The sequence below is a fragment of the Littorina saxatilis genome, linkage group LG1 (genome assembly GCF_037325665.1).
Source record: "Littorina saxatilis isolate snail1 linkage group LG1, US_GU_Lsax_2.0, whole genome shotgun sequence".
Lineage (NCBI taxonomy): Eukaryota > Metazoa > Mollusca > Gastropoda > Littorinimorpha > Littorinidae > Littorina > Littorina saxatilis.
Window position 1 is genome coordinate 81,986,027 of NC_090245.1, and position 25,210 is coordinate 82,011,236.

Genomic DNA, 25,210 nt, shown 5'->3' on the forward strand with positions numbered 1-25,210 from the left:
ATTGGGTACATCATCAGAATCAGTGTTTACTCCAAAACACTAGCCTAAGAGTTGTTTAACAAAACAGTTTTCTTTCCCGATTTCTTATTGTGTTTCTTTCTTTTGAAACCCAACTTCATTTGGTCTTAAAACTGTTAACATCAGAGCTGCTGATTTCAAGCTGGGGTTCTAGAACAGTCACTAACCTGCAGTGACCAGATGTTGAGCCAGCCTTTTGCACAGCCAGAGGTCAACATAAGGGCATTGGGGCTGAAGCTCAGAGAGGTCAAGGACACAATGTGGCCTGTCAAGGTCACCATCAGCTTGCTCTGCAGACGCTTCTGCTTGACTGCCTTGTTGCTCTCCCTGAAATGGCTGTCCTCAAAGTCCTGGGAAAAAGTCAAAGGGGATGCTTAAGATCATGTTTCACAAAATGAACGCTTTTTCGAAAAGACATAACATATAGAAATATAATAGATCCCTTGCAAATGTCACCAGACAAACTACCTTCCATATGACACATGATCTCCCTCAGAACTAGTGCACACCCACAGACACCCCCCCCCCCCTCACCCACACACGTGTGCAAGCATGCACGCACACACACACACAAACTCAAAAACACACATGCACCCACGCACGCACACACATACAAACACAGATGAAGCTATTTTCAGGTGTGTTTTTTTTTTTTTAAGAATGTGGCAGACAGCTGCTAAAAGTTAAACTATTTTTACCTGTGACTCCATGCTCTGTGACTTGGGAAGGAAGGTCTTTGTGTGACTGGTGGGCTGCTCCAATGTCCATACACACACCTTACCATTCTCACAGCCTCTGCAAACACAAAGAGCAGTTTATATAAAGTATGCACATGGACAATAAGAAAACATACTGAAACATCACACCTACACCCCAAAACATGAAACTTTTTCTGTAACTGTTGCACATAGCATGTCTTATTGTGAAAGCTCTATTCTCTGTACACGTTGCCAAGCGATATGTGACCCTCCACCACGGGATGAGTCGCATGTCACCTTTGCATGATTTTCATATTTTTAAATTTTCCTATAGAGTTTTTTATGCTCTATCCAGTGGTGAAAACCGTTTTAGAAAAGAGCGAAAACTGTTTGAGTTACAAGCCTGTGACTATGGTGACCCTCACACTGTTACCAGACACTCCCCGGGCTTATATTAAGCCTAGCGCAGAATCGCGCGAGGTGACATGCGACTCATTTCGTGGTGGAGGGTCACATATCAACTTTAAAGCTGTCTGAAAATAGACAATGTTGGGAAATAACTCTGTCGGGTTTGTATGGGTTGTGAGGGAGTGAATGCTCTTACTTTTATCAAGTCAAACATTTTCAAGTGACATTATAGGACAGTCACTAGCAAGGGGTGTGTCTGAAACATGTGACAAGGAGAGCGTGTGGAAAGCCTCAATAAAAGCAGGAGTATTCACTCTTTTGTAGTGCATACAAGCCTGACCGAGTTATTTCTGAAGTCTGTCCATCAAGCCACCCACCCAGCAATCATGAGTCTCCTTTCGTCAGGAACGCCCTGCATGTGGCACCACTCCACAGTGGTCAGTGCCGCTGGGTGAACCAGCTCTGCAGCACAGAACAGCCCCTCACCGCGGTGAGACCACACGCAGATTCTGGGGTCACCGCTGGCGCAGGTAGCCAGGACCTGACCTGTGGGGTCCCACTGTAGGCTGGTGATAGCACTCTGCAACACACAGGTACATGTTTAGATGCGTTCTTCTTCTTCTGCGTTCGTGGGCTGAAACTCCCATGTACACTCGTGTTTTTTGCACGAGTGGAATTTTACGTGTATGACCGTTTTTTACTCCGCCATTTAGGCAGCCATACGCCGTTTTCGGAGGAAGCATGCTGGGTATTTTCGTGTTTCTATAACCCACCGAACTCTGACATGGATTACAGGATCTTTTTCGTGCGCACTTGGTATTGTGCTTTCGTGTACACACGGGGGGTGTTCGGACACCGAGGAGAGTCTGCACACAAAGTTGACTCTGAGAAATAAATCTCTCGCCAAACGTGGGGACGAACTCACGCTGACAGCGGCCAACTGGATACAAATCCAGCGCGCTACCGACTGAGCTACATCCCCGCCCTTTAGATGCGTTTACCTTTACTTCTATTTCTACTCCTGAAGTTATAGTGTTTCTGCTGAGGCGTACAAGCCGTTCCTTGGTAATACACCTTGCTTTTCAACTTAATACATGTACGTTCATTTCTCTGATGATGCTATGGCAACCACAAGAACTGCAGAGTTTTCTGATCTTTCATTTCTGAATGGTTGGTGAGCAAACTAGGCTAAACAGTAATAAATCTGTAAGTAAAGCAAACCAAAAGCACTTTCAAAATAAGTAGCTCATCACTCATCAAATCAACTTGTTCTCATTTCAGCATGTAACTTCAGATCCGTGCTTCTCCACAACGGTGCAGAAAACAGAGACAACTTATTCTTGAAATGACGATCAGCAGACATTATGTGAAGGCTAAACAAGCTGTTAACAATAACACCAAAGCTGAAGTGTTCAGACCTGATGCGCTTCCACCTTGAGCGGTTCCTCAAACTCGTTTCTGCTGCACAACAACAGCTCCCCGTCACTGTAGGCAACAGCAAACTTGTGGTCCTCGTCAAACCACGCCAGCTGGGTCACAGACACTAAAACACACCACCACAAAGTTAATGAAACAGGCAAAACTTATACAATATGAGTTGAAATACAAAAGAATTATGTACTCACAAAAACAAGATCACAAATATATGCACAAAGTTAAAATGTTTGCCTATGGAAGCTTTTTCGTTGTCAGGATAACCCACTATAAAACTTTTAAAGAATGTGCTCTAAAATAAGCTGCATCTTTTGAAGGAATAAAGAATTTGTCAACCCTATGCAGAATTGAACCAACAGCAGTTATTGTCCAAAACGTGTTACATTCAACTCCAATAGCTGTGTGCAGAATTGGAGAGCCATCATATTTTCTCATGTATCATGCAACACCAGAGGCTGACAGCCCTCTGTTCTCTACAAGCAACCTGCTGACTGTACTGCAGCTTGCAACAATCTAACCTCAAGATTACACTCTAGTTTGAATCAAACTCATTTTTAAACTGAACAAAAACGGCTCTGTCCAAACACACTTCACTTCCACAAGCACACATTGACAACACAACACCCAAAATCCCCAGTACCATTTCTGCAGCAGTGGGCAAGCTCCTTGCACCTGAATGTTGAGCTGTCGATGACGTCGATTGTACCAACAGAGCCGTCATGCCGTCCAACCAGCAGGGTGTCTGTGTTGAGTCCCAGATGACCTCCAATGCCTCGTGACTGGGGCCAGGTCAAGGCCGTGACCCACTGCTGCTGAATGTCAAGGTGACCTCTACCGCCCCCTGGAATAAACAGCCCACAGAGAGGAGCTGGTGAAAATCTTATGGTATGAAAATAGCGTAAACTTTAGAGGGAGGGGAGCAGGGGTTTTACCGTAGCTGCATGAAAGTTGTGATTTTCTGGACTTTAGATCCTTTATCTTCTTGCTTCTCCTTCTTCCCTGTCTTTCAGCTCTCTTGTCTGGAATTCCTCTGAAACTCCTCTGGAATGCTTCTTGAGTTTACACAAAATCTCAATTGTCTCATAAAGTCTTATTAGGCATTTTCAGTAACTTAACCAACTCATTCACTCACTCACTTTGACACACTCACACACGCGCGCACACACACACACACACACACACACACACACACACACACACAAACAAACACACACTATCTCTCTCTCTCTATCGCTTCCTCTCTCACTCTCACCTGGGCAAATCCAAGACAATACCTCAACCAAAACATCCTTTTCCTTCAACCACAAACGCTAAAAAACTAACCCAGTCACACAAAACAAAGCAATGACAACCAACCTCCGACAGCCCAGATGTTGACCATATCCTCATGACTAGCGGCCAGCAGTCGTCCATTGGAGTTCCAGCAGAGATGACTGAGGTGGTAGCCGTCATGCCCCTCCCCGCGCACCTCCTCCCCACGATGGAAAATGCAGGTCTGCTGCAGGAAGGCGTGGGTCTTGTTGGGGAGGTTCCATATTCGCACCGTTCCATCATGACCACTGCAAAAATGACACTGTCTTTAAACGTCGGCTTCACTATCAATTTACATTCATACTTTATTGTCCCATTGTTGGACAATTCGGGACGATTCCTCCCAGCTTAAAGCTGGCAGCAAAAAGAATTAGGTGCACTGGTGTTATCAGCCACTTGAACTTCTGGCAAAAAAATGACAGAAGTCATGACGTAGTCTTTTACTTGCTGAGGAAGTGACACGGGGGTGGGATATACCTGCCGTTTTCGAGTCATCACATAAAGTTGACCTGTGTCTGTCCCAGCCTGGGTTCGAACATGTGACCCTGAGGATGACAAGTCCAGTTCTACCAACTGAGCTACCAGACCCCTTTACTGCTCTGCTGAACCGGACGTACCTGTAGCTACAATGGAAAATAATTTCAGTAGCAACACTGTTTTGCCTCAGTCAATGAATCTAGGCTGTAAAAAGCCTGAGCATTTCACTGACAAGACAGTACATGGCAAGTAGCACAGAGCAGGAAGAGAAAAATGTCAACAGCAAGAGACAGCCCTTACCTGGACGCCAAGAATTGTTTCTTCTGGTTCCACCGACACGAGGAGACGCGATTTTGATGACCCTCAAGTGGTATGACAGAAGCCGTGCCAAGGTCGCCACCCAGATCCACCTGCAACAGTTTTTTGACAATCTTCTACCTGCAAGCTCCCCGACATCAAAAATAACCATCTCAAAAGCAGTCCCACGGGCAGCAAGTGTTTTAAACGATTCAGTCTTTAGATCAAGTGTGAAACAAAGTAAAGCATCACTACATAAATGAGCACCTACTACATTGACTTATATCTTCGATGGCAACACAAAATCTGTCTGTCTGTCTTAGTTTGTCTGTCTGTTTTACTAAGGTTGTCTTGTCTGTCTCATCTCAGTCTGCCTGCTAACAGTCTGCACACACACACACACACACACACACACACACACCCACACACACACACACACACACACACACACACACACACACACACACACTCATACACACTCACACACAAATACATGCACCGTAACCATCACCAACCATCTACCTACCTGATTATCACTTCCAGAAGAACGATGAGCGGGTTGAGACGACTGCTCCAGAGATCGCGCCAGCTGCTGAGCTGACCACTGTCGGTGGTGTGACGGCATTCGTGCCGAGATGATGCATGCCGACAAGGCATTGATCAGCTGTAGATGCCAACAGTTACTGCCCCTGGCTTGTGAGGGGGCGCTGGGGGTGGTGAGGGTGGAGGTGGGAGTGGTGGCAGGGGCAGAAGCGGTGGCACCGCCTGATGCCGTTGTTGGACTTGTTGGTGTCAAAGGCGCTTGAGGGCTGCTGCCGACGTCAGCTGTTGCAGAGAGAATGCGATAGTCTGCTTAGAAAAGCTAGTGCTCACACAAAGGAATGTCTTGACAATTCTTTACAGACTACCAAAGCTAGTGAGTGGGATGATGGAGTGGGCAAACTGGTCAGCAAATGTATTCACCTATCCCTCTGTCTACTGGTCTAACAGTACGCCTTTCCACCATTAGCTGTGCCAGAAGGGTCATTCAGCAAAACAGTTGGTAGTAGGCGACTCCAGAGGTTACCGCAAACTTTTTTCAACAAAACATAAAACTGACTCTATGATATCAATGAAGATCATAAAACGTACCTGTACATATAAAACCACTAAACCTGACTCGAAAACAACAGAAACAAGTGCATGCACTCTGAGATAATCATCACCAGAACCACCACCACCAGACACAAAGCGTCAAAACTCACACTTCTCCCCCGAGAGCTGTGCTTGCAGAAGCCTGGCGTGCCAGCCGCCCTGTGTGAGGAGGGAGACGAGGGCCTGCACCACAGTGAAGGAGGAGGAGGTGGGGGTTTGGGCCGACAATGTCCGCAAGGAACTCAGGTCCTCCAGGCTGCTGGTGTTTAGACCCATGGCCGCTGACATCAGCTCCTGTGAGGGATTACGGCAGACGATAATAAAAACAATAAATAATAATAAATAACTTTTCTATAGCGCGAGTCCTAGCAATTCACAATGAGATCATAGAATTTCCTTTTTGAAGCAGATCTGGCCATGCAGGCTTCAACATGGGATAAGACCATCCATCCACTTAGTCACATACCTTCTCCTTCTTCTGCGTTCCCAGGTCACATACCAAAAGTGAACACCATGAATGCTTGCTAGGGTGATTTGGACTTTTTCTATGAATTAATTTCCGAAAAAGGCACTTAATTCTTTAAAAAAAAAAAAAATTGTGTGCGCAGAAAGCACCCAGGCTGTTCATTTTTGGTATGTGACCAAGCTGAGAGATGGTCTTATCTCATGTAAAAGCCTGACCAGCCTAAGACAGTGGGGCTAACTGTTTTCAGGAGGCGGAGAGGACCTTCAAGATATTTTGGTTTGCACAGTAAAGTGAACACACAAGAACAAATGAACAGAAAATATCCCAGGCAGAGTCAGCCTGCCAACTTTCTAACTGGATAAGTTCCAACAAATTTGTGAATTTTTAAGTATTCCTCCTTTTTTAAAAAATGAAATGTACTCTGTTCGGTCACACCACTGTTCCATGTTTGGTACGCATGTCTCAATCACATTTTCATTTCACATTTGGTCTTTTCTTTTCATAAATGTCTTTTTATTTTCATAAACTGCCCAAATGTTCCAGAAACCAAATGAGATGGGAGGCTTAAAAAGCCGCGAGGCTTATGGAACACTTTTTCCAGTCCATACTACTACTACTTCTACTACTACAGTGGAGTCCAGCTATAACGAACCTGGGTAAAACGAAATCCCGCTTTTAACAAACTGCCATTGATTTCCCGGCAGACAGCCTTCTATTTCTTACTTGTTACTTTCGGGCTACAACGAAGCTTTTGAACTCATTTGCATAACGAATCCCTCTTATAACAAACACGTTTTCATCCCCCCAGAGCAGTTTTGTCTCTAAAAGTCACAAGGCTACAACGAACGGTGCAAGGTCTCGGCCAACCAAGACTATGGCATACTCGTGGCAAAGCCGCGGAATGGTACCGTAAACCAAGAATAGTGACGTAATTACGTCACGGTCGAAAGTCTTTGACGTCAATGCCTCCCTGTAGTCTTTAGTTTCTCTCGCGCGGTGTGTGTGTGTGTGTGTGTGTGTGTGTGTGTGTGTTCATTTTGTGCACATGTGTTAGTGTTACTGTTTGTGTGTGTGTGTGTGTGTGTGTGTTTGTGTGTGTGTGTGTGCGCGTGCATGAGTCTGTACTCGTGTGTGTGTGTGGTGTGTGTGTGTGTTTGTGTGTGTGAAAGAAAGAAAGAGAGAGAGAGGGAGGGAGAGAGAGAGAGAGTGTGTGTGTGTGTGTGTGTGTGTGTGAATGTCTGAAGAGTACTCGGGTCCAGCGCGAGCGTTTTTAAAAGACACTGACCTTCTTCCCAGGGGTCAATGACCCAGTTTTAGCTATGAGGTGGTTCCCCTGTCATATGAGAGTGGAAACATTTCCTGCACAGGGGTCAGTGACAGTTTAATCTATGGGGCGGTCTCTTTGATGTCTCAGCTGAAACATGCATTATCACAAGTTGTTTGACTGGTACTCAGGCGGTCTCTTTGATTTTATTTCTATTTTGATACACTCCTGGAAAAAAAGTGCCCCCTTAATGACCCGGAAAATACCGTACATGCTTTTACACGACTTTTTAAATTTTACTTCTAAAATTACAGTAAAGTGAACATTTGAACTATGCCTCTCTATGGATTATATTATGAAGCATGCAGAGATTGTACTCTCCAAGGAAAGATCGATGGGACGATCATTTGAAGGTGAGTGGGAAAACTTGTCTTGAGGCCATTTAGGGTTGAAAACTCTACAGCGAATTACTGATATAACGAACTAAAATGTATCTCCCTTGAGATTCGTTGTACCCGGACTCCACTGTACATCCTTACACTCACTTAAGCCTGTCCTTAATTGAGCCCAAAGACGACTTCGTGAAATCAGTGCTAATGCTTCGTGCAGCCAGCTTCATAAAGTAGACTTCATGAAGTTGACTTGGCCCGATTAATGACACGCTTAACAAGTGATGTGGATACTGACCTGAGTACATAGCTGCACTAGCTGCTTCAGGGACCCAGGGTTGTCCTGGACAAGCGCTCCAATGGCTTTGGTCAGGTTTTGCAGGTGAACGCTGGCTTCGTGCGACCCAGGCTTCATCCCTCCAACACCACCAGCACTACCACTGCCACCCACACCACCAGTAGGTCCGCCACAGGGTCTGAGGTTGACGCTAGCGGCGTTTGCTGCTGCCGGGCGAGAGGCGTCGGTGGCTGTGTGGGAGGAGGGGGTCATCTTGCCGGAGGCGCAAAGAGACATGAGGCGCACGATCTGCATGATGTCGGCCAGGCCCAGGTGTTCCAGTGCCAGGGACAGATGACATGACCCACTGCTGTTGGTGTACAAAACAATGACTTTATATTAAAACGATTAAACAAGAAGAGCAAACGCGCTAGTTATCTCCCTTGTTTTTCTGATAACGTTCGTAAAAGGCTACAGATGTAAATACTTTGATGTAAAGAATAATCCTATGAACTTTGTCAAAGATATAAAATGTCTAATTTTTCCTTTGACGCTGACCTGTGACCTTGAAAAAGGTCAAAGGTCAACGAAACCATCGTTAAAGTGTAGAGGTCATTGGAGGTCACGACTAAACAAAATATGAGCCCGATCGCTTTGATAGTTTCCGAGAAAAGATATAAAATGTCTAATTTTTCCTTTGACGCTGACCTGTGACCTTGAAAAAGGTCAAAGGTCAACGAAACCATCGTTAAAGTGTAGAGGTCATTGGAGGTCACGACTAAACAAAATATGAGCCCGATCGCTTTGATAGTTTCCGAGAAAAGTCCAACGTTAAGGTGGTGTCTACGGCCGGCCGGCCGGCCGGCCGGCCGGCCGGCCGGACAGACTAACACTGACCGATTACATAGAGTCACTTTTTCTCAAGTGACTCAAAAATGTTAAAAGTTTCTAGCAGATACAATGGAACCCCCGTTTTAAGACCCCCCTGATTGAAGACTTCGGGCGGGGATGTAGCTCAGTCGGTAGCGCGCTGGATTTGTATCCAGTTGGCCGCTGTCAGCGTGAGTTCGTCCCCACGTTCGGCGAGAGATTTATTTCTCAGAGTCAACTTTGAGTGCAGACTCTCCTCGGTGTCCGAACACCCCCGTGTGTACACGCAAGCACAAGACCAAGTGCGCACGAGAAAGATCCTGTAATCCATGTCAGAGTTCGGTGGGTTATAGAAACACGAAAATACCCAGCATGCTTCCTCCGAAAACGGCGTATGGCTGCCTAAATGGCGGGGTAAAAAACGGTCATACACGTAAAATTCCACTCGTGCAAAAAAACACGAGTGTACGTGGGAGTTTCAGCCCACGAACGCAGAAGAAGAAGATTGAAGACTTCCTCCCTTTTAAGACTGTTTCTTCACATTTTCTTTTCATAACCTCTGTAAATTGATCCCAATTTCAAGACCTGATTTCCTCACATTTTGTTGAGGTCTTTTAAGGGGGGGGAGGGGGGGTCCACTGTATGTTTGGTTACCCAATCTAAGTTATACCACGTAATAATTCCAATACTTTTCTTGCAAATTTGGTTCCTTTTCAGAAATCTTGCACTGTCTTCATCACCCACTCCAATGGCATAAGCGAGAAATCCAGTGGAATGAAGAAATGAGTGACGGGCGCAGTCAGTAGGATAGGATGTTATAAATGTGAGTACAGGCTTGGACTTGGATGAAAGAATGTTGCTTGTTTTAAGTATTGCAAATTCTTTCATTAATCCAGAGCTGCTTTGACACAAAGCTTAAACAAACACTTCAAGCGACACAAGTATGCACGCACATATCAAATCCAATGTTCCAACAGTCCTGCAGCGACCTACCTGTCAGCCAGGAAGCCTAGAACCTGAAGGGTTAGGGTTCGAGCCAGCAAGATCTGGGTGGCGGTGGTTGTGCGACGCAGTGCTAGAAGTCGGTCGGCTGTGGATCGCAGGTGGCGAGCTTGTTCTCCCAGGTTCTTTGGTCGCGGCTCAACTTTTATGTTCTTTGGCATGGCACCTTTAAAAGACAGACATGTTAAACACTTCAGACCTTTTTCATGGTTCTGGTAGATGTTTGCAACATGAACAAGCAGAAACAACAAAAGTATGGCTGTGACTGCTTGACAAATGCATCAGACTCATTCAGAAGTGACTGTTGTATTAGACATCTGAAACAAGATCCCTATGGAAAGAATGTATAGCCTTCAAAACAACATAACTGTCCCTCTCTCACCCAGTATTTATACTTTCTTTAAGTTTTCATCTGGATATGTCACAAATGATTTCAACCCAGTCAAGTTTGCTCTGGCCTTTTAAACACAGCAACTAAAGGATAATTAGCATCTGTTAAAAAATATCCCAAAATCGCAAGCTGACCTGTATTAGTAGGCACCTGGGCCACATCGGTTACAGAACCTGACATGAGACGGGCTCCCAACGGATCGCTGTCGGAGAACCTCACAGGGTCTGGGGTGGTCCTGGTATCGCTCAGTCCCAGTCGAGGCAGCAGTTTGTGGTAGTTGTCTGCCCCTGTGCTGCTCAGCTGCTCCTCCGTCATGAAGAAGAGATCGGCTGTAGAGTAGAAAAACAACGAGGGTCATGCAATGAAATCTGGTATGACTGATAAAAGCTTCAAAAATAAGAAAATGCTGCCCTGCGTTAGCAACATTAGGCAAAATGTTAAGTGCAGAGGTGACATGTCATCTTGCTGTGAACATTTAGTATAAGTATAGAAGTACACAAAGCAACAGACAATGAATCCAAAGATCTGAATGACCAGAACAGACAACCATGCAGCAAGAACAGATATTCAACATACTGTCAGGCTTCACTTCAGCAGCTCCCAGCAGGTCAGGTGCGCCAATCCCCCCGGACAAGGGACCCGCCGCCGCTCGTTCCGAGAAACTCGACTGCCCAGAAAAGGGTGGCGTGGCCATGCTGTCTTGGGCATCGCTGTGTGTGGAGCGAGCCGATTGGTTCTCTCGCAGGTAGCACTCTCTACACGACTGGCAGAGCAGGTAGAAAGGATGACCTGTACCGCACGCACCATCGAACCAGCCATTGTCATAGACGCCTGTGCTGCGGTAGCCACGCCCCTCACAGCTACCTGTCAAGACAAAAAAATGATCACTGCATTACACTAATCAAAGTTGTCTTCGTGGTTTTATTTTATAAGGAAAACATCTGAATCAAGGTATATTAACAACAACTGAGGGAATTTTGCAACCACAGAAATTCTCGACTCTGTTATCAAAAAGTATTGCAGTACACGTATATCCAAATTTGAATCTCATCATCAATTAAAAGTTTCATTACCTACCATACACGCCACAGTTTTGGAAAGCCAATCAACAGTTAATGCGTACGAAGCAAAAACATAAATATCAGAAACATGTGTATTTGCTGACCACAACTGACCTCCACACCCGGGGTGAGCCAAACGCATGTGATGGTTGAAGTTGGTGGATTCTATGCTGCAGATTTCACATCTCACTGACCGCGGTCCAAATCGCCGGCGCTGCACAAGCCCCTAAATGTCAATTCTTTTTAGAGTTTATGCCCCAAATGTGAAGCCACACAAAGCAATCAAGAAACACAGGCAAACATTTTTGTGTGCTCAGGTAAAATGTTCATGCTGCTTATCATATTTATCACAGTTACCAATTTAGCTGTTGCCATAGTGCTTGAATTCTTTCAGTACTACTACAATCCTAACAATTTTTCTCAACTTCTAGCATCAGCTACACAAAGCGTTCGACAGTAACAAATATCAATAATTCATTGTTAGAATTATTTTATCATCTTAACAGCCAACAGGCACACAAATTTCACCAAGACTCAGCCTTCTAAGCCTTTACCAATTACTCCTTCGCAGCAAAAGAAATAGTTTTTTCACATTTATAAGCAGCCTAAATTCCTTATAAACAAATTTCATATCCTACAAATAAAAGTTGAAATACTTACAATGTAAGACATGAGATCGCCAGTGTCGGTGACAGGGTCAAGGGTGAGCACATCCTCCAGCCCCTCTTCTCCGTACAGCTCTTCTTGAAGGTCAAAGTCGTCGTAGGGGTCAAACAATGGCTGAGCCTCTCCGACCTCTCGATGCCTCTCTGCACGGCTCTCACGGCGCTCTCGGGCTGAAACAGTAGAGGTTAGACAACAGCATGCTCTGAAATGTTCAGACGTAAAATAAAAGCACCAAGAAAATCTGACAGTTCTGTCCCTACATATGTCGGCAGGTGGTTGGACTAAAGCAGGTTCATAGCCTATTTGAAACAGTCAACCGCTGAATTCATTGATATCAGAATGACACTCTGTACACTTTGATATAAATCAGATGTGCTGGTAGGCACATGTCAGTACAACTAAAACATGGGTACACTGGAAATCAGATAATTATGAACTTAGTCATGTGCAATGAACACCAGCATCCCTGCAAGAATTAAAAATGTCAAAGACAGATAACAACAAAAAAGGTAGTGTCAATATAACACTTACCTCGACAGTACTATTCTTGCACATTATCTATTATAGGCCGAAAAAATTGGACAAAACGCTGAGTGGGTACAATTATCTCCCATAACCATGCGCCACCGTGGATCCCAAGCACTGTCCGAGTGCTTCCCCCTTACAGGATGTAGGTGGCGCGTCCTCTTTCTTTTTTCGCGCGTGTCAGACCGGCTGTGTTTCTGCTACGCTCCCGGATTATTTTGGACTAAGAGGCTTCTTTTCTGTGTGGACTATCACCTGTTGGATTATTGTGTGTTATTCCACTTCTGGCTTGAGGCTACGTTGTGTTTCCTTCAACTTGTGCCTCCGTTTTTGTGTGGCGGACTCGGCGTGCCTCCCGTCCTACTTCGTGGTGACCGGTCGTCTGCTTCTCGTTTCGCCGCATTCACTTGAGTATTGACCTAAATTTTCTTTGAATTTTGTTAATTCTCGGTCTTTAAGGGTACGTACAGGGCGAGGTAGGATGTCTCGTCCTGTTTTGGGCTCTGGTTCTACGGAACCAGAGTCTGCCGGGGGCAACCCTTCTCCGGGCGCCCAGCGTCATGTTTTACGCACGGAGAAGGGGATCTTTCGGCGCTCCGACTCTCCCTCCCCAAACGCTTTGCGTTTGCGGCGAGGGAGGGCGGAGAAAGCCTGTTTGAGCAAGCTCAATGCGAGCTTGCTCAAACAGGCTGGGCTTGAGCCTGGGACTTCGGGCGGGGCTGCGCCGTCGAAGGTTCGGGGAAGGTCGAGGGGAAAGAAAAAGCTTCTTTCTCCTTCTCCTTCAGTGGAACAGGCTTCCCCCCCTTCGACGCCGTTGTCCGGCCCTCAGTCTCAGGCTTCAGCTCCTCCCGGTTTCGGGCCTGGGGGGAAGGTTTCCTTCTCCTCCCTGGCTCGAATCCGGGGGCAGGTCGATTCCCAACCCTCTTTGGGGGTTGGTGAATCCGATCTAGGGGCTACTGGAGAGACTCAGGTTTTGACAGCCAACGGCCATACCACGTTGAAAACACCGGTTCTCGTCCGACCACCGAAGTTAAGCAACGTCGGGCCCGGTTAGTACTTGGATGGGTGACCGCCTGGGAACACCGGGTGCAGTTGGCATTAAAATCTTCCTTTTTCCGGTGCCTCTCCTGTGCCCTCCTCGGTTTCCACCGCTGTGGAAGCCAGGAGGGACACGGGTCCTCCTCTGAACTCCCTCGCTGGGTCGTCTGCTGCTGTTTCGACAGTAGTTTCGGCCTCCTGGGGGGGGAGATCGGAGGAGATGACGGGGTCTCTGAATTCCCTCCCCGCTGGGGTTGGGATGCGAATTGACCCCGTTCAGGGCGGTCCTGTGGGGGCAGGGGTTTCAGGCTTCGTACCTACGACCACTGCTACTACGGTTCCCTCTGATGTCCGTGTGACTGGTGGCTGTCCCTCTTGATAGACGCTCCGGCCGACTAGTTACTGGACGTGGAGGTGTTCGACAGAACGTGGTACTTCTGTCGAATGGTCAGGGCGACGGGAACATTGTTTCTGTTGCTCAGACCGACACCTCCGACCGGACCGTCTTGACCCCACGCCATTCCTTAGCGTCTGGTGTTCGGGTGACGGATGGTCCGGACCAAGGGTCCGGAACGTTCCAGGCTTACGGGTCGGGATCGAACCGGACCCACGGGTCCCGACTGGACTTGACCTCCGGGTTTGGTCCGGCCGGGACCCATGGTACGGGACCGTACCGGACCTTAGGGTCCGGTGCGGGACAGTACCTCTGGCCCTTGCCGGACCCCCGGACCTACGGGTCCGGATGGTACGGTACGGGACCAGTGGTTCGGTGGGGACCGGACCACCCGACCACCTCTGTTGGTCTGGGTGGTCTGGCACCGAACCGGAACACACCGGACCACCGGACCTACGGGTCCGGATGGTACGGTGCCGGACCAGTGGTCCGGTCGGGGCCGGACCACTCGACCACCTCTGTTGGTCCGGGTGGTCTGGCACCGAACCGGACCATGCCGGACCTACGGGTCCGGATGGTACGGTATGTCCACGTCCGACCGAGCCACCCGAACACTTCTGTGGGTACGGATGGTTCGGTACCGAACGGGACCTCCGGATGCTACGGGACCGGACCGAACCTACGGGTTCGGATGGTCCGGTACCGGACCAGTGGTCCGGTCCGGACCGGACCAGTGGTCCGGTCCGAACCGGACCACCCGACCACCTCTGTTGGTCCGGATGGTCTGTCACCGAACCGGACCATACCGGACCACCGGACCTACGGGTCCGGATGGTACGGTAGGTCCACGTCCGGACCGAACCACCCGAACACTTCTGTGGGTACGGATGGTTCGGTGCCGTACGGGACCTCCGGATGGTACGGGACCGGACCACAGGACCGGAACACCGGACCACCCTATCGGATCGGTCCGGACCACCCGACCACCTCTGTTGGTCCGGATGGTCTGGCACCGAACCGGACCTACGGGTCCGGATGGTACGGTATGTCCACGTCCGGACCGAGCCACCCGAACACTTCTGTGGGTACGGGTGGTTCGGTGCCGAACGGGACCTCCGGATGGTACGGGACCGGACCGGACCTACGGGTCCGGATGGTCCGGTACTGGACCGGTGGTCCGGTCCGGACCGGACCACCCGACCACCTCTGTTGGTCCGGATGATCTGGCACCGGACCACCGGACTTACGGGTCCGGATGGTACGGTGTGTCCACGTCCGGACCGAACCACCCGAACACTTCTGTGGGTACGGATGGTTCGGTGCCGAACGGGACCTCCGGATGGTACGGGACCGGACCGGAACACCGGACCGGAACACCGGACCACCCTACCGGACCGGTCCGGACCACCCGACCACCTCTGTTGGTCCGGATGGTCTGGCACCGGTCCGGATGGTCCGGCACCGAACCGGACCTACGGGTCCGGATGGTACGGTACGTCCACGCCCGGACCGAGCCACCCGAACACTTCTGTGCGTACGGATGGTTCGGTGCCGAACAGGACCTCCGGATGGTACCGGACCTACGGGTCCGGACCTACGGGTCCGGACCTACGGGTCCGGATGGCCCGGTGCCGGACCACCCGACCACCTCTGTTGGTCTGGATGGTCTGGCACCGAACCGGACCATACCGGACCACGGGTCCGGATGGTACGGTATGTCCACGTCCGGACCGAGCCACCCGAACACTTCTGTGGGTAGATGGTTCGGTGCCGAACGGGACCTCCGGATGGTCCGGCACCGGACCGGAACACCGGACCACCCTACCGGATCGGCACCCCCGACCGGACCATTTCTTTTCTGATCAGACCCGATGGGTTCTTGTTCAGTCTATAAATGGCGGGGGTTCGTTGGCTGGGCTGACCCAACAGTCGCAGGGTTGTTGTTTTTCTCCCCCTTCGGCTGCTGGAGACGTTTCGTCTTTGGGGCAGGGGTCTTCGCGGCCTCTTGCTTCTGTGGGCGTTTCTTCACAGCCTGCTTCATCGCTTTCGGCTCTTCCCCCTCAAGCTCCCTACACTCCTGCTTTTGAGGAGTTGTCGGGAAGTGAAGAGGAGAGTGAGTCGGAGGACGATAGGGAGGAGGATCAGGGTCGCCCTGAGGTTAACACTGATCCTCTACCCTTGCCGGTTTCTGATGGAACTTCCGAAGCTATGCTTCGTACTTTCCAACAGTACATGACAGACATCACGCGGCGTCTTGACGTCACGGATGCCTCTCTTAAGCGTCTGTCGTCTAGTGTTGACACACAGGAGGCTCGTCCTCGCACAGCTAGAAGGATGTTTGAACAGTTTCAGGACGTCCTTCCCTGAGACGCCCTCTCGTCCTTTGAGTCCGCTTCGGCCCGGGCGCGGGAGGCTCACGCCGCGTCTGCCGGCGGCTCGTTTTATGAACGATCCGTCCGCCGGCAATTCGCGTTCCACCCTAGTCTTAGTGCCACGGTGGAAGCGGCAGCACATCGCCTGAGGAGTACAGATTCACGTGCAAACGCGACCTATGTTCCTCGGGAGGACGCGGGTTCAGTGCCATGCTTTCCTTCGGGAGGCGCACCTCCACTGTTTCCTCGTGTCCAATCTGTTTCGTCCCTCCCTTTTCCCTTTGACTCTCGATCTCTCCCTTTCCAGACTTCGAGTGTTTAGGGTGGGGCTGACGGTGATGTGTTCGTTGGGGAGGTGCCTTCGGTCAAGAAGGTGGAACTGAGCTCTGCTTCGTTCCACAATCTTGAGGCCACCGTTTCTTCCACAGTCGAGGCCCAATCACAGGCCTTGACATGGATGAGCACGCTGTCCACACTGTTGGACCCTCCCGATCGGGCAGAGTCCGATTCCACTCGGGTCCTTGACACGGTTCGAGTGGATCGGGCTTTGCATGCCGTGCGATCGTGCGTGACGTCTGCGGCAGAATTGGCCATTGGAACACGGGTCCACTTTATTGGCCCTGTTCCGTGATCATTTTCTGCCTACTTCTATAGTGCCTCCGGATATGAGGAAGAGTCTGAGGAACACGTTTCCTCAGCCTTCTTCCCTCTTTCATCCGGACACTGTTCGTTCTGTGGTGGAGTCCACACGCCAGAGGAACACTGATTCTCTGATGGTTGGCCTCGCTGCTTCGGCGACGGCGGCGGGGAGTAAGAGAAGTGCTACAGTCACCTCCAGCTCCCAGCCTCAGAAGAAGAAGAAGAAGCCAGTTTCACTGCCTCCTTCTTCCTCCTCTTAGGCGCCTGTTGCGTTCCCAAGCAAGACGAAGGGTGCTCAGACAGGTAAGGGGAAGCAGCACCACCAGGGGGGGTGGTCGCAAGCCTGCGCCTGCCCGCCAGCAGAATTTTCAGTGAGTCCCGGCCCTACGTTGACGCCCCCTCAAGTTGCCCCTCTTTCGTCCGTCGGTTCCCTTTTTCGGGCCCGCGGCATGTGGGGCAGACTGGTCTCCAACCAGTTTTTCTTGAGGGTGGTGTGGTCGGGGTTTTCTCTACCGCTGTCGTCACAACCTCCATTGTCCGCTCTACCCTGGACGTTCCCCCCTCCTCGAGACCCTGCCAGATGGCAGGCTCTTCAGGACGAGGTGAACTCGTTGGTCGAGAAGAAGGCGGTCTACCCCCTTTCTCAGCCTTCTCCGGGGTTCTGCTCCCGCCTGTTCACCGTCCCCAAAAAGGACGGCCGGTTCAGGCCGGTGTTGGACCTCTCCACCTTGAACTTGTACCTTCACAGGTGCAAGTTCAAGATGGAAACCCCTTCGTCGGTCCGGTTGGCCATCCGGCCAAACGATTGGGCCATGTCTGGGACCTCCAGGATGCTTACTTCCACATCCTGGTGGCCCCGGGGTACCGACATCTGCTCCGGTTCGTTTGGGAGGGCACAGTGTTCGAGTTTCGGGCCCTCCCATTCGGCCTGTCCTTGGCCCCTCTGATTTTCAACGGGGACAACAACACCACATGCTTAGCTTACCTTCGCCACCAGGGGGGCACCAATTCTCGGTCCCTCTCCCTGTTGGCGGAGGAGATTCTGCTCTGGTGCCAGACCAATCAGGTCCGGATGTCAGTCCAGTTCGTTCCGGGGAAACTGAACGCCCTGGCCGACATTCTCAGTCGGGGCGATCAGGTTCTCTCCACAGAATGGACCATCGCTCACAACGTTCTACAGCGTCTGTGGGCAAGGTGGGACCGTCCTCTGATCGATCGGTTCGCAACTCGATTCAGCGCTCGGCTTCCCAGGTACGTCAGCCCCTTTCGAGACATGAATGCGTTCCACTTGGACGCATTCACTCTCTTGTGGAGGCTCCTCGATGCTTACGCCTATCCCCTGACATCTCTGATTCCGAGGGTGCTGGCAAAATATCTGCAGGAACGACCAAGACTGATTTTGGTCGCGCCTTACTGGCCAACAGCTCCGTGGTTTCCAGATCTTCGCGGTCTCACCCACGTAGACCCTCTACCTCTGGATCTGGACGGGGTAGGTCTGCTCCAGCCTCGATCATGCCTCCCTCATCCACGTCCAGAGAGTCTGTGCTTGACCGCATGGCTCTTGTGCGCTCCAAACTGCTTGCACTAGGATTGCACAAGAGTTCAGTAGAGTTTTCCTTGAACGCTAAGAGGCGATCAACTAATCAGCTCTACGACTTACGCTGGAGAGCTTGGGCCACCTTCGCCTTGTCCAAGGGGATAAAGCCGCTTTATCCCTCAACACAGGACTTGGCCAACTTCCTGGTGGAAGTGTATCAAAAGAAGAGTCTTTCTTCTAAGACTCTTCTTGGATACAGATCTGCCATCGCTTCCACGATTGCGGCCGCTACTGGTCGCAGACCTGAACACTTGATCAGGTCCTCCCTCATCGCTAATGTCCTTTCGGGTATTAGCAATGCAGCGGTGTCTAAACCTCGGGTTTCATTTCCCAAGGGGGATGTCTTTCTGGTCCTCAAACTCCTGCGTAGCAATGAGTTTGAACCCCTGGCAGGCATCAGTATCAAGTTGCTGATTTTTAAGACTAATTGTTCCTCATCGCTTTAGCCACTTGCCGTAGACTCAGTGGTATTCAAGCTTTGAGTGGCCTGGACTTTGACATTGAGTTCACCACACAGCAGTGGTTGCCAGCATGGTCACGTCAGTCTAAGGTATGTTTCTTGGGTATATTTTCTTTTACGGTAGTACTGTTCGAAAATTGCCTGGGTATCTTAATCCTTGGATTTAAGTGATTTTGATTAAGGAGTTTAATACTCTACATATCACCCTCACACCACTCTGGTATTCTGTGCAAGAATAGTACTGTCGAGGTAAGTGTTATATTGACTGTAAGGCTTCTTTTTAAGCCTACTGTCTATATGATACTTACCGAGACAGTACTATTAGAGTTTCCCTCCCGCCTCCCCTCTTGATATGTTATGGGCTTTTTGAGGGTCTGCAGCTCATAAAGAAAGAGGACGCGCCACCTACATCCTGTAAGGGGGAAGCACTCGGACAGTGCTTGGGATCCACGGTGGCGCATGGTTATGGGAGATAATTGTACCCACTCAGCGTTTTGTCCAATTTTTTCGGCCTATAATAGATAATGTGCAAGAATAGTACTGTCTCGGTAAGTATCATATAGACAGTAGGCTTAAAAAGAAGCCTTACATTTGGATAGAGCTACACACACAGTATCATTAAACACGACATAATGAACAGAAACGAACAAGATAATAAGAGAAAAACCATATCATACCAGGTGCAAAGAAACTGCGGATGTCAATGTGTCGCGACCGAGTGAGACGGCGCGGACGGCGAGAGATGCTGGGTCGAGGAATTTCATCGTACTCTTCTGGTTCCTCCGACGACTCTTCACTGAGGATCAAATTGTCCAGCCGCTCCGACAGTGCTTCTATCGCCATCTCTCGACTGCACATAGAGTATAGTGATTTCTAACATCTATGCTTTGCACAAGGCAGGTTTGGTTAAGTCATGCCCACCTTAACCAGGCTATTACTGTTATCTAACATTTACACTGGAAGCATGTCTATGGCCATCCTCGACTGCATACAGAATACAGTCTCTGGCTTTCATAAATTCTTACAGGAGACAAGTTTGGTAATGTTGTATTCCTGTTAATAAGGTTATTGCTCTAATCTAAAATGAACTTCATACACACTGTCCAAAATGGTTAATGCTTGAAACTGTGCATTTCTGTTGCTAAAAAACAACTTTAAGAAACATATACTTTTATTGTACAAACAAGATCTTAACTATTGACATTTCTCACTACAACACTGTATCAATGCTTTGCTGCATGACAAATCAAAGCACAGAAAATCCACAAAACAAGAGAAAAGACCTATCAAAGTAATCAATGAACATTCAAAGTTTAAGACCCCCCACACACACATTAATTATGCGTAAGTCATACACATCGCAATGAAATAAAAGCGTCATTGAGTTTTCAATGCATAAAAAAAACAAAATCTGTGCGTCAACGCTATCCCTCAACTTCTAGCACAACAACAATAAGGTGAGTGAAAGCAGCAAAGGTGAGTGACACTGACGATAACCTCTCAGACGCAGCCTGCCCGGCCAGATCCTCCGCCAGTGAGATGGGTTCACGCAGAATGTCCGTCAGGCTGGGAGGCTGCTGGTCGTTGTCCTGGTGAAGCTCAGGGTGTTCGATCATCCAGGTGGCCAGACGATTGATGGAGCGAGCTGTTACGTCACGCCCGTTGATTGCTACATGGAAAACAAACAGTACACATTTACAGACCATATGGATTTTCCTTCTTAGTTTCAGAAGTGCAGAAACAGGTTTGTTGAAGTGCAAAAAACTTAATGTCAGCTGAAGATGCTTGCAACAAGAGAAGCCTCTGACAGTAACTGACCATTTTTGCACAACCATAAAGGCTGTAAAACTTCCAACATTTCATTGAGAAATTCAAAACAAAATCTTTATGACAGCTGATAGGCAATATGTTAGTTTGTATCAGTTATAAGGACTCCTGTGGAATCATCCAAAACTACCCCTTCATTGCATGCATCCCTTCATAACAGAAATTCTTTTCATTCAATGAACAGAGTAAGGGACAGGAGAAAAGATAGTTTCAAGGTCTCAAACCTAGGTCAACAACTATACCTGTGGCAGACAGAGCTCTTTGGATGTGCTGCAGCTGGAAGCCCATTTCCAACAGCGGCGTGACGATAGGGGGTGGGGGAGGTGAAGGTGACCTTGACCGGATGGGAGGGGGTGGCGGAGGTCGCAGGGGTTGTCCGTCTGACCTTGCCCCAGCCGACGGGGCCAGGCGTGGCTTCAGCGCGTTGAACATACGACGTGTGAAACTCACCATATCTTCCGCACTGCAACAATAGATAAAATGTTGAAATTGGTTTTTATTTGACTTCGTAATCATGCATAGAGGCGGAAACATGGGGGCCACCATCTCCTACTTGCTACTGAGAGGTCAATAATCAATGTTGCGGACTGACAACATGTTACATCCTCTATTCTGAGCTTTGTAACAGCTACCTCCTGAAACAAAACATCTGACTTTAAACTAAACTTTTCTTCCTGTTTAAAATTCATACATTCATCACCAAAATTAATCTCAATGTTGTGTTTCCAAAGGCAAGTCCTCAAGCCTTCTCACTGCTGGGACTCAAAGTTGCAAAGCATGGGTAGCAATCCCCAAAACAAGTTGTGTCCCTTTTATTGCCGTTCCACTGTATTCTCACCTAGAACTGGTTCTCATGTATTGCAAAATGGAGGTCTGCTGCTGGCTGGATGGGACGCCAGCAACACTGTCCGTTGTCGTTGTGTTTGCCGGTGGCGTTGCCGCGGTGGCCCCTCGGCTGAAACTGGCCTCTAGGGACAATGGCGGCAGGCGTCTGTTGCCCACCAGCAGGCTGTACTTGTTGCCGCTCTGCTGGCTGGAGCGACCCTCGTCTTGTTCTTTTGTTTGATTTGGAGTGTCTGGAATCAAAGTCAAATGAAATACAGTGGAATGCCCCCTTTAAAAACTGTTTTAAAGACTCTCTCTTTTTTATGACCCTGTTTCTCTGATTTTCTGTTCATCACCTCTGTACATTTACCCTAATTCTAAGACTTCCTCCTTTAAAAGACTTGATTTTCTCAGCTTTGTTAGGTCTTAAAAGGGGGTTCCACTGCTCGATTGCTTTTTAAATTAAAGCAAACTCAACTAAAATTCCAACTCAACCCAACCAAAACTAACCAAACCCAACCCAACACAACCCCACCTACCCTGAGAGGTGTGTAGGGTAGGAGAACCAGGGAATGTGGCATGGGTAAGAAGGGAAACAAGACAGTGAGTGGGGAAACTTTTTCATCATATTGTGTCAGTTTCACAGTCAGACCAGCAAAACAGGATCTCACCTTCAGCCACAGGCAAGCCCAGCTGTTCCTCCACCATGGTTCTGACAATGTCTGCGTGCAGCACCGTGAAGGAACGCTCCAGCTCTCCTAGCGACACGACACGCCTGAACGGCGACGGCATGGTGGCTCGCTGTACCAGCTGTCTGACAACGCTACGCACTGCGCTCTTCAAATCCTCGTCTTTCTGAGCCGCCAGGTCTTCAAGCAGAGACTTCTCCTGCGATCCCTCGGGTTGGAGGGTAGCTCTTGGAACCAGCAGCAGTTCTCTGAAACGTCCACAGCTGATGATGGCCGAGAGGGTCTTGACCGCTAGAAGCTGGACAGCGGCCAGTTTGACCGCTTGGAACTCGCGGTTCTGAGACAGGTCTGCCTTGTGATCTGTGCTGGTTCCTTCTGGTTCTTTATCCCTACTGCCCTCGTTCTCCGGCCCAGGTTTGCTTTCTGGTTTGGAAGCTGAAGACGCAGCATCTCTGGCCTCCGGTTCTCCCGTTGATGACGCCCCTGCTGCATCTTCTACAGATAGGGAGGACTGTGGGGGGACGTCAGACGAGCCGCACAAGCCAGGAGCTGATGCGCTGATGTCCGCGTCCCTGTCCCTGGCGTCAGCCTTACCCACTTCCACGTTGGAAGCCTGGGGAAGGACAGACACTTCACACTGACCAGCCTCCGCTGCCCCCTGGAATTCCTCAGAGTCCAGCTCTTCACAGACCTCGATGAGGCCCTGCATGGGACTGTTCTGTTTGGACATGGGGCTGTGGCTGCACTCTCCTTCTTGCACCGTCTGCGGGCCTCCTGCTGAACTGTCTGGGTCTGGCTTCAGCTCACCATCCTGCAAAATAAAGTACACAAATCATAATAAAAAAAATAACGAATAAAAAATAATAAATTATGTATGACCTTCACACTTTTCCAATCAAGGTGTAAATCATCTGAGAACTCTCTGATGAATATCAGTCCTTATTACACATGTGTACCCTTCAGTTGAGTTCCTATAGAAAATCTTATGCAGCTCTTACAGTATTTAATCAGATATGAAGGAATTTCGATGGCAGGTGAAAACACAAGTTCACCGCCTATCATAAAAAATCCTTGTAATGGAAAGAATATAACAAAACATTTACAGGTAACATAAACATAGAGTGCTGCATCGTGGAGCAATATCACTCAAAACATGTCAACCAGCTGAAATAGCAATAAACTGCATGCTCACCTGTTTGTGTTCAGTCTCCTCACCAAGGTACTCCTTCTTGTCTGCGTTATGGTCGTAGGAGTCAAGGTCATCGTTCAACATGCGTGAGATGTCGCGGTCCAGTTCCTTCATCAGCCGCTCTTCCATCTGTTTGGCTGTCGATGCCTCCTCCCTCTTCCTGCGACCACTGCCGCTGCTGTCACGCCGCCTGCTGTGCAAATGGATCAAAGAGATACCAAAAGTAATAACATGTTGTTATAATTTTACATGGCATTAGCTAACTGAGGGAAAATATGAAGACAAAAAGACATGGATCTAGCTATGAAGCTGCAACATGTTTTGTATCCCTGATCAAGAGAGAGAAGACTAAACACTCTTGGCCAATTTCACAAAACACCCACACATTACACACGCAACCCCCCCCCCCCCCCCCCCCCCCCCCCCCCCCACACACACACACAAGTGCACATGCATGCACGCGCTTTAACAAAATAAGTAAGAAACACAGTCTACGTCCTTCCAAACACCCTTAACTTATGTAACAAAGTCCTACCACATGATGCAGCAAATCTGAAAGTATCTGAAGCACTGACTAAACAGACAATGAACATACGAAATCAGACACCATGCAGTGTGAACATGCAACACAACTTGACCCTGGCTCTCATCCTGTCAATCAAACCGACCTGTGGGGATCACTGTCGCCCCTGGAGCGCCAGGTGTCTCTGAGGAAGGCGATGTGCATGATGGTGTGCAGGTGCTGGGCCTGCAGTCCGCTCACAGTCTCCAGGTTCAGCGATGACGTCTCTATAGGCTCAAGGTTGCTCATCAGAGTGTCACTGCAACAGCACAAATAAGGTATCTTATAGTTCTGCTTTTCCCTCATGGAAATTTTTTTTTTTTCAATACTCAAATTTTACTGCCCTTATAAAAACAAAGAACATTGCCATGTAGTGTCAGGCGATTACAGACATCTCCCTTGGGAAAGCAAGCTGCCACACAGTATGTCACTACCCACATTTTGTTCAAAGGTCTCTTCTTGGCTGAAAATCTGTGCCAACCAAACAACGGAGTATGTACCAAATAAAAGGACAACAACAAAAATCAAACAAACAAAAATACAACCAAACATAACTGAAAACAAAGACAAAATCATGTCTTAAAAAGGAGGGAGTCTTAAAATGGGGGTAAATGTACAGAAGTTATGAACAGGAAATTTGTGAAACCAGGGTCTGAAAAGGGAGGGAGTCTTAGATTGTGGGGTCTTGAAAGGGGGGTCCACTGTAGCCCTGTATCTCTCCAACCTTTCTCTCCACCGGACAGATTTACCTTGTGTTTGCCTCCCCATCATCCCACTGGACTTTGGCCAGGGCGGCACTGGGTCGCACCAGGCCCAGAATGATGCCCGTCCTGCCTGTGGTCCGATGCACGCAGCGTCCACCCACACGCAGACCTCTATCCAGGCCCCCCAGGACAGCCAGACACGGCCACACCTTCAATGCAGCAACAC

At 48.9% G+C, this 25,210-nt stretch overlaps 1 protein-coding gene and 1 non-coding gene across 2 annotated transcripts in view; one reads left to right on the forward strand and one right to left on the reverse strand.

Moving 5' to 3' along the window:
• The window catches only part of LOC138981475 (probable E3 ubiquitin-protein ligase HERC1), a 108,822-nt gene that overhangs the window by 44,257 nt on the left and 39,355 nt on the right, over positions 1-25,210 (reverse strand). Inside the window, exons 42-64 of the mRNA XM_070354404.1 lie at positions 25,030-25,193; positions 24,387-24,539; positions 23,722-23,911; positions 22,512-23,340; positions 21,854-22,091; positions 21,258-21,478; positions 20,680-20,857; positions 19,866-20,038; positions 12,158-12,333; positions 11,612-11,711; positions 11,013-11,300; positions 10,571-10,765; positions 10,037-10,211; positions 8,195-8,543; positions 5,888-6,071; positions 5,170-5,468; positions 4,647-4,756; positions 3,915-4,117; positions 3,199-3,426; positions 2,543-2,667; positions 1,502-1,704; positions 717-813; positions 186-368 (exon numbers count right to left, since the gene is read on the reverse strand). Coding sequence (XP_070210505.1) covers positions 186-368; positions 717-813; positions 1,502-1,704; positions 2,543-2,667; positions 3,199-3,426; positions 3,915-4,117; positions 4,647-4,756; positions 5,170-5,468; positions 5,888-6,071; positions 8,195-8,543; positions 10,037-10,211; positions 10,571-10,765; positions 11,013-11,300; positions 11,612-11,711; positions 12,158-12,333; positions 19,866-20,038; positions 20,680-20,857; positions 21,258-21,478; positions 21,854-22,091; positions 22,512-23,340; positions 23,722-23,911; positions 24,387-24,539; positions 25,030-25,193 — 5,061 coding nt within the window. The remainder of the gene's footprint in view (positions 1-185; positions 369-716; positions 814-1,501; positions 1,705-2,542; positions 2,668-3,198; positions 3,427-3,914; positions 4,118-4,646; positions 4,757-5,169; positions 5,469-5,887; positions 6,072-8,194; positions 8,544-10,036; positions 10,212-10,570; positions 10,766-11,012; positions 11,301-11,611; positions 11,712-12,157; positions 12,334-19,865; positions 20,039-20,679; positions 20,858-21,257; positions 21,479-21,853; positions 22,092-22,511; positions 23,341-23,721; positions 23,912-24,386; positions 24,540-25,029; positions 25,194-25,210) is intronic.
• On the forward strand, positions 13,668-13,786 carry LOC138951217 (5S ribosomal RNA). Its single transcript, XR_011451051.1, has one exon. It is a non-coding gene; the product is annotated as a 5S ribosomal RNA (ribosomal RNA).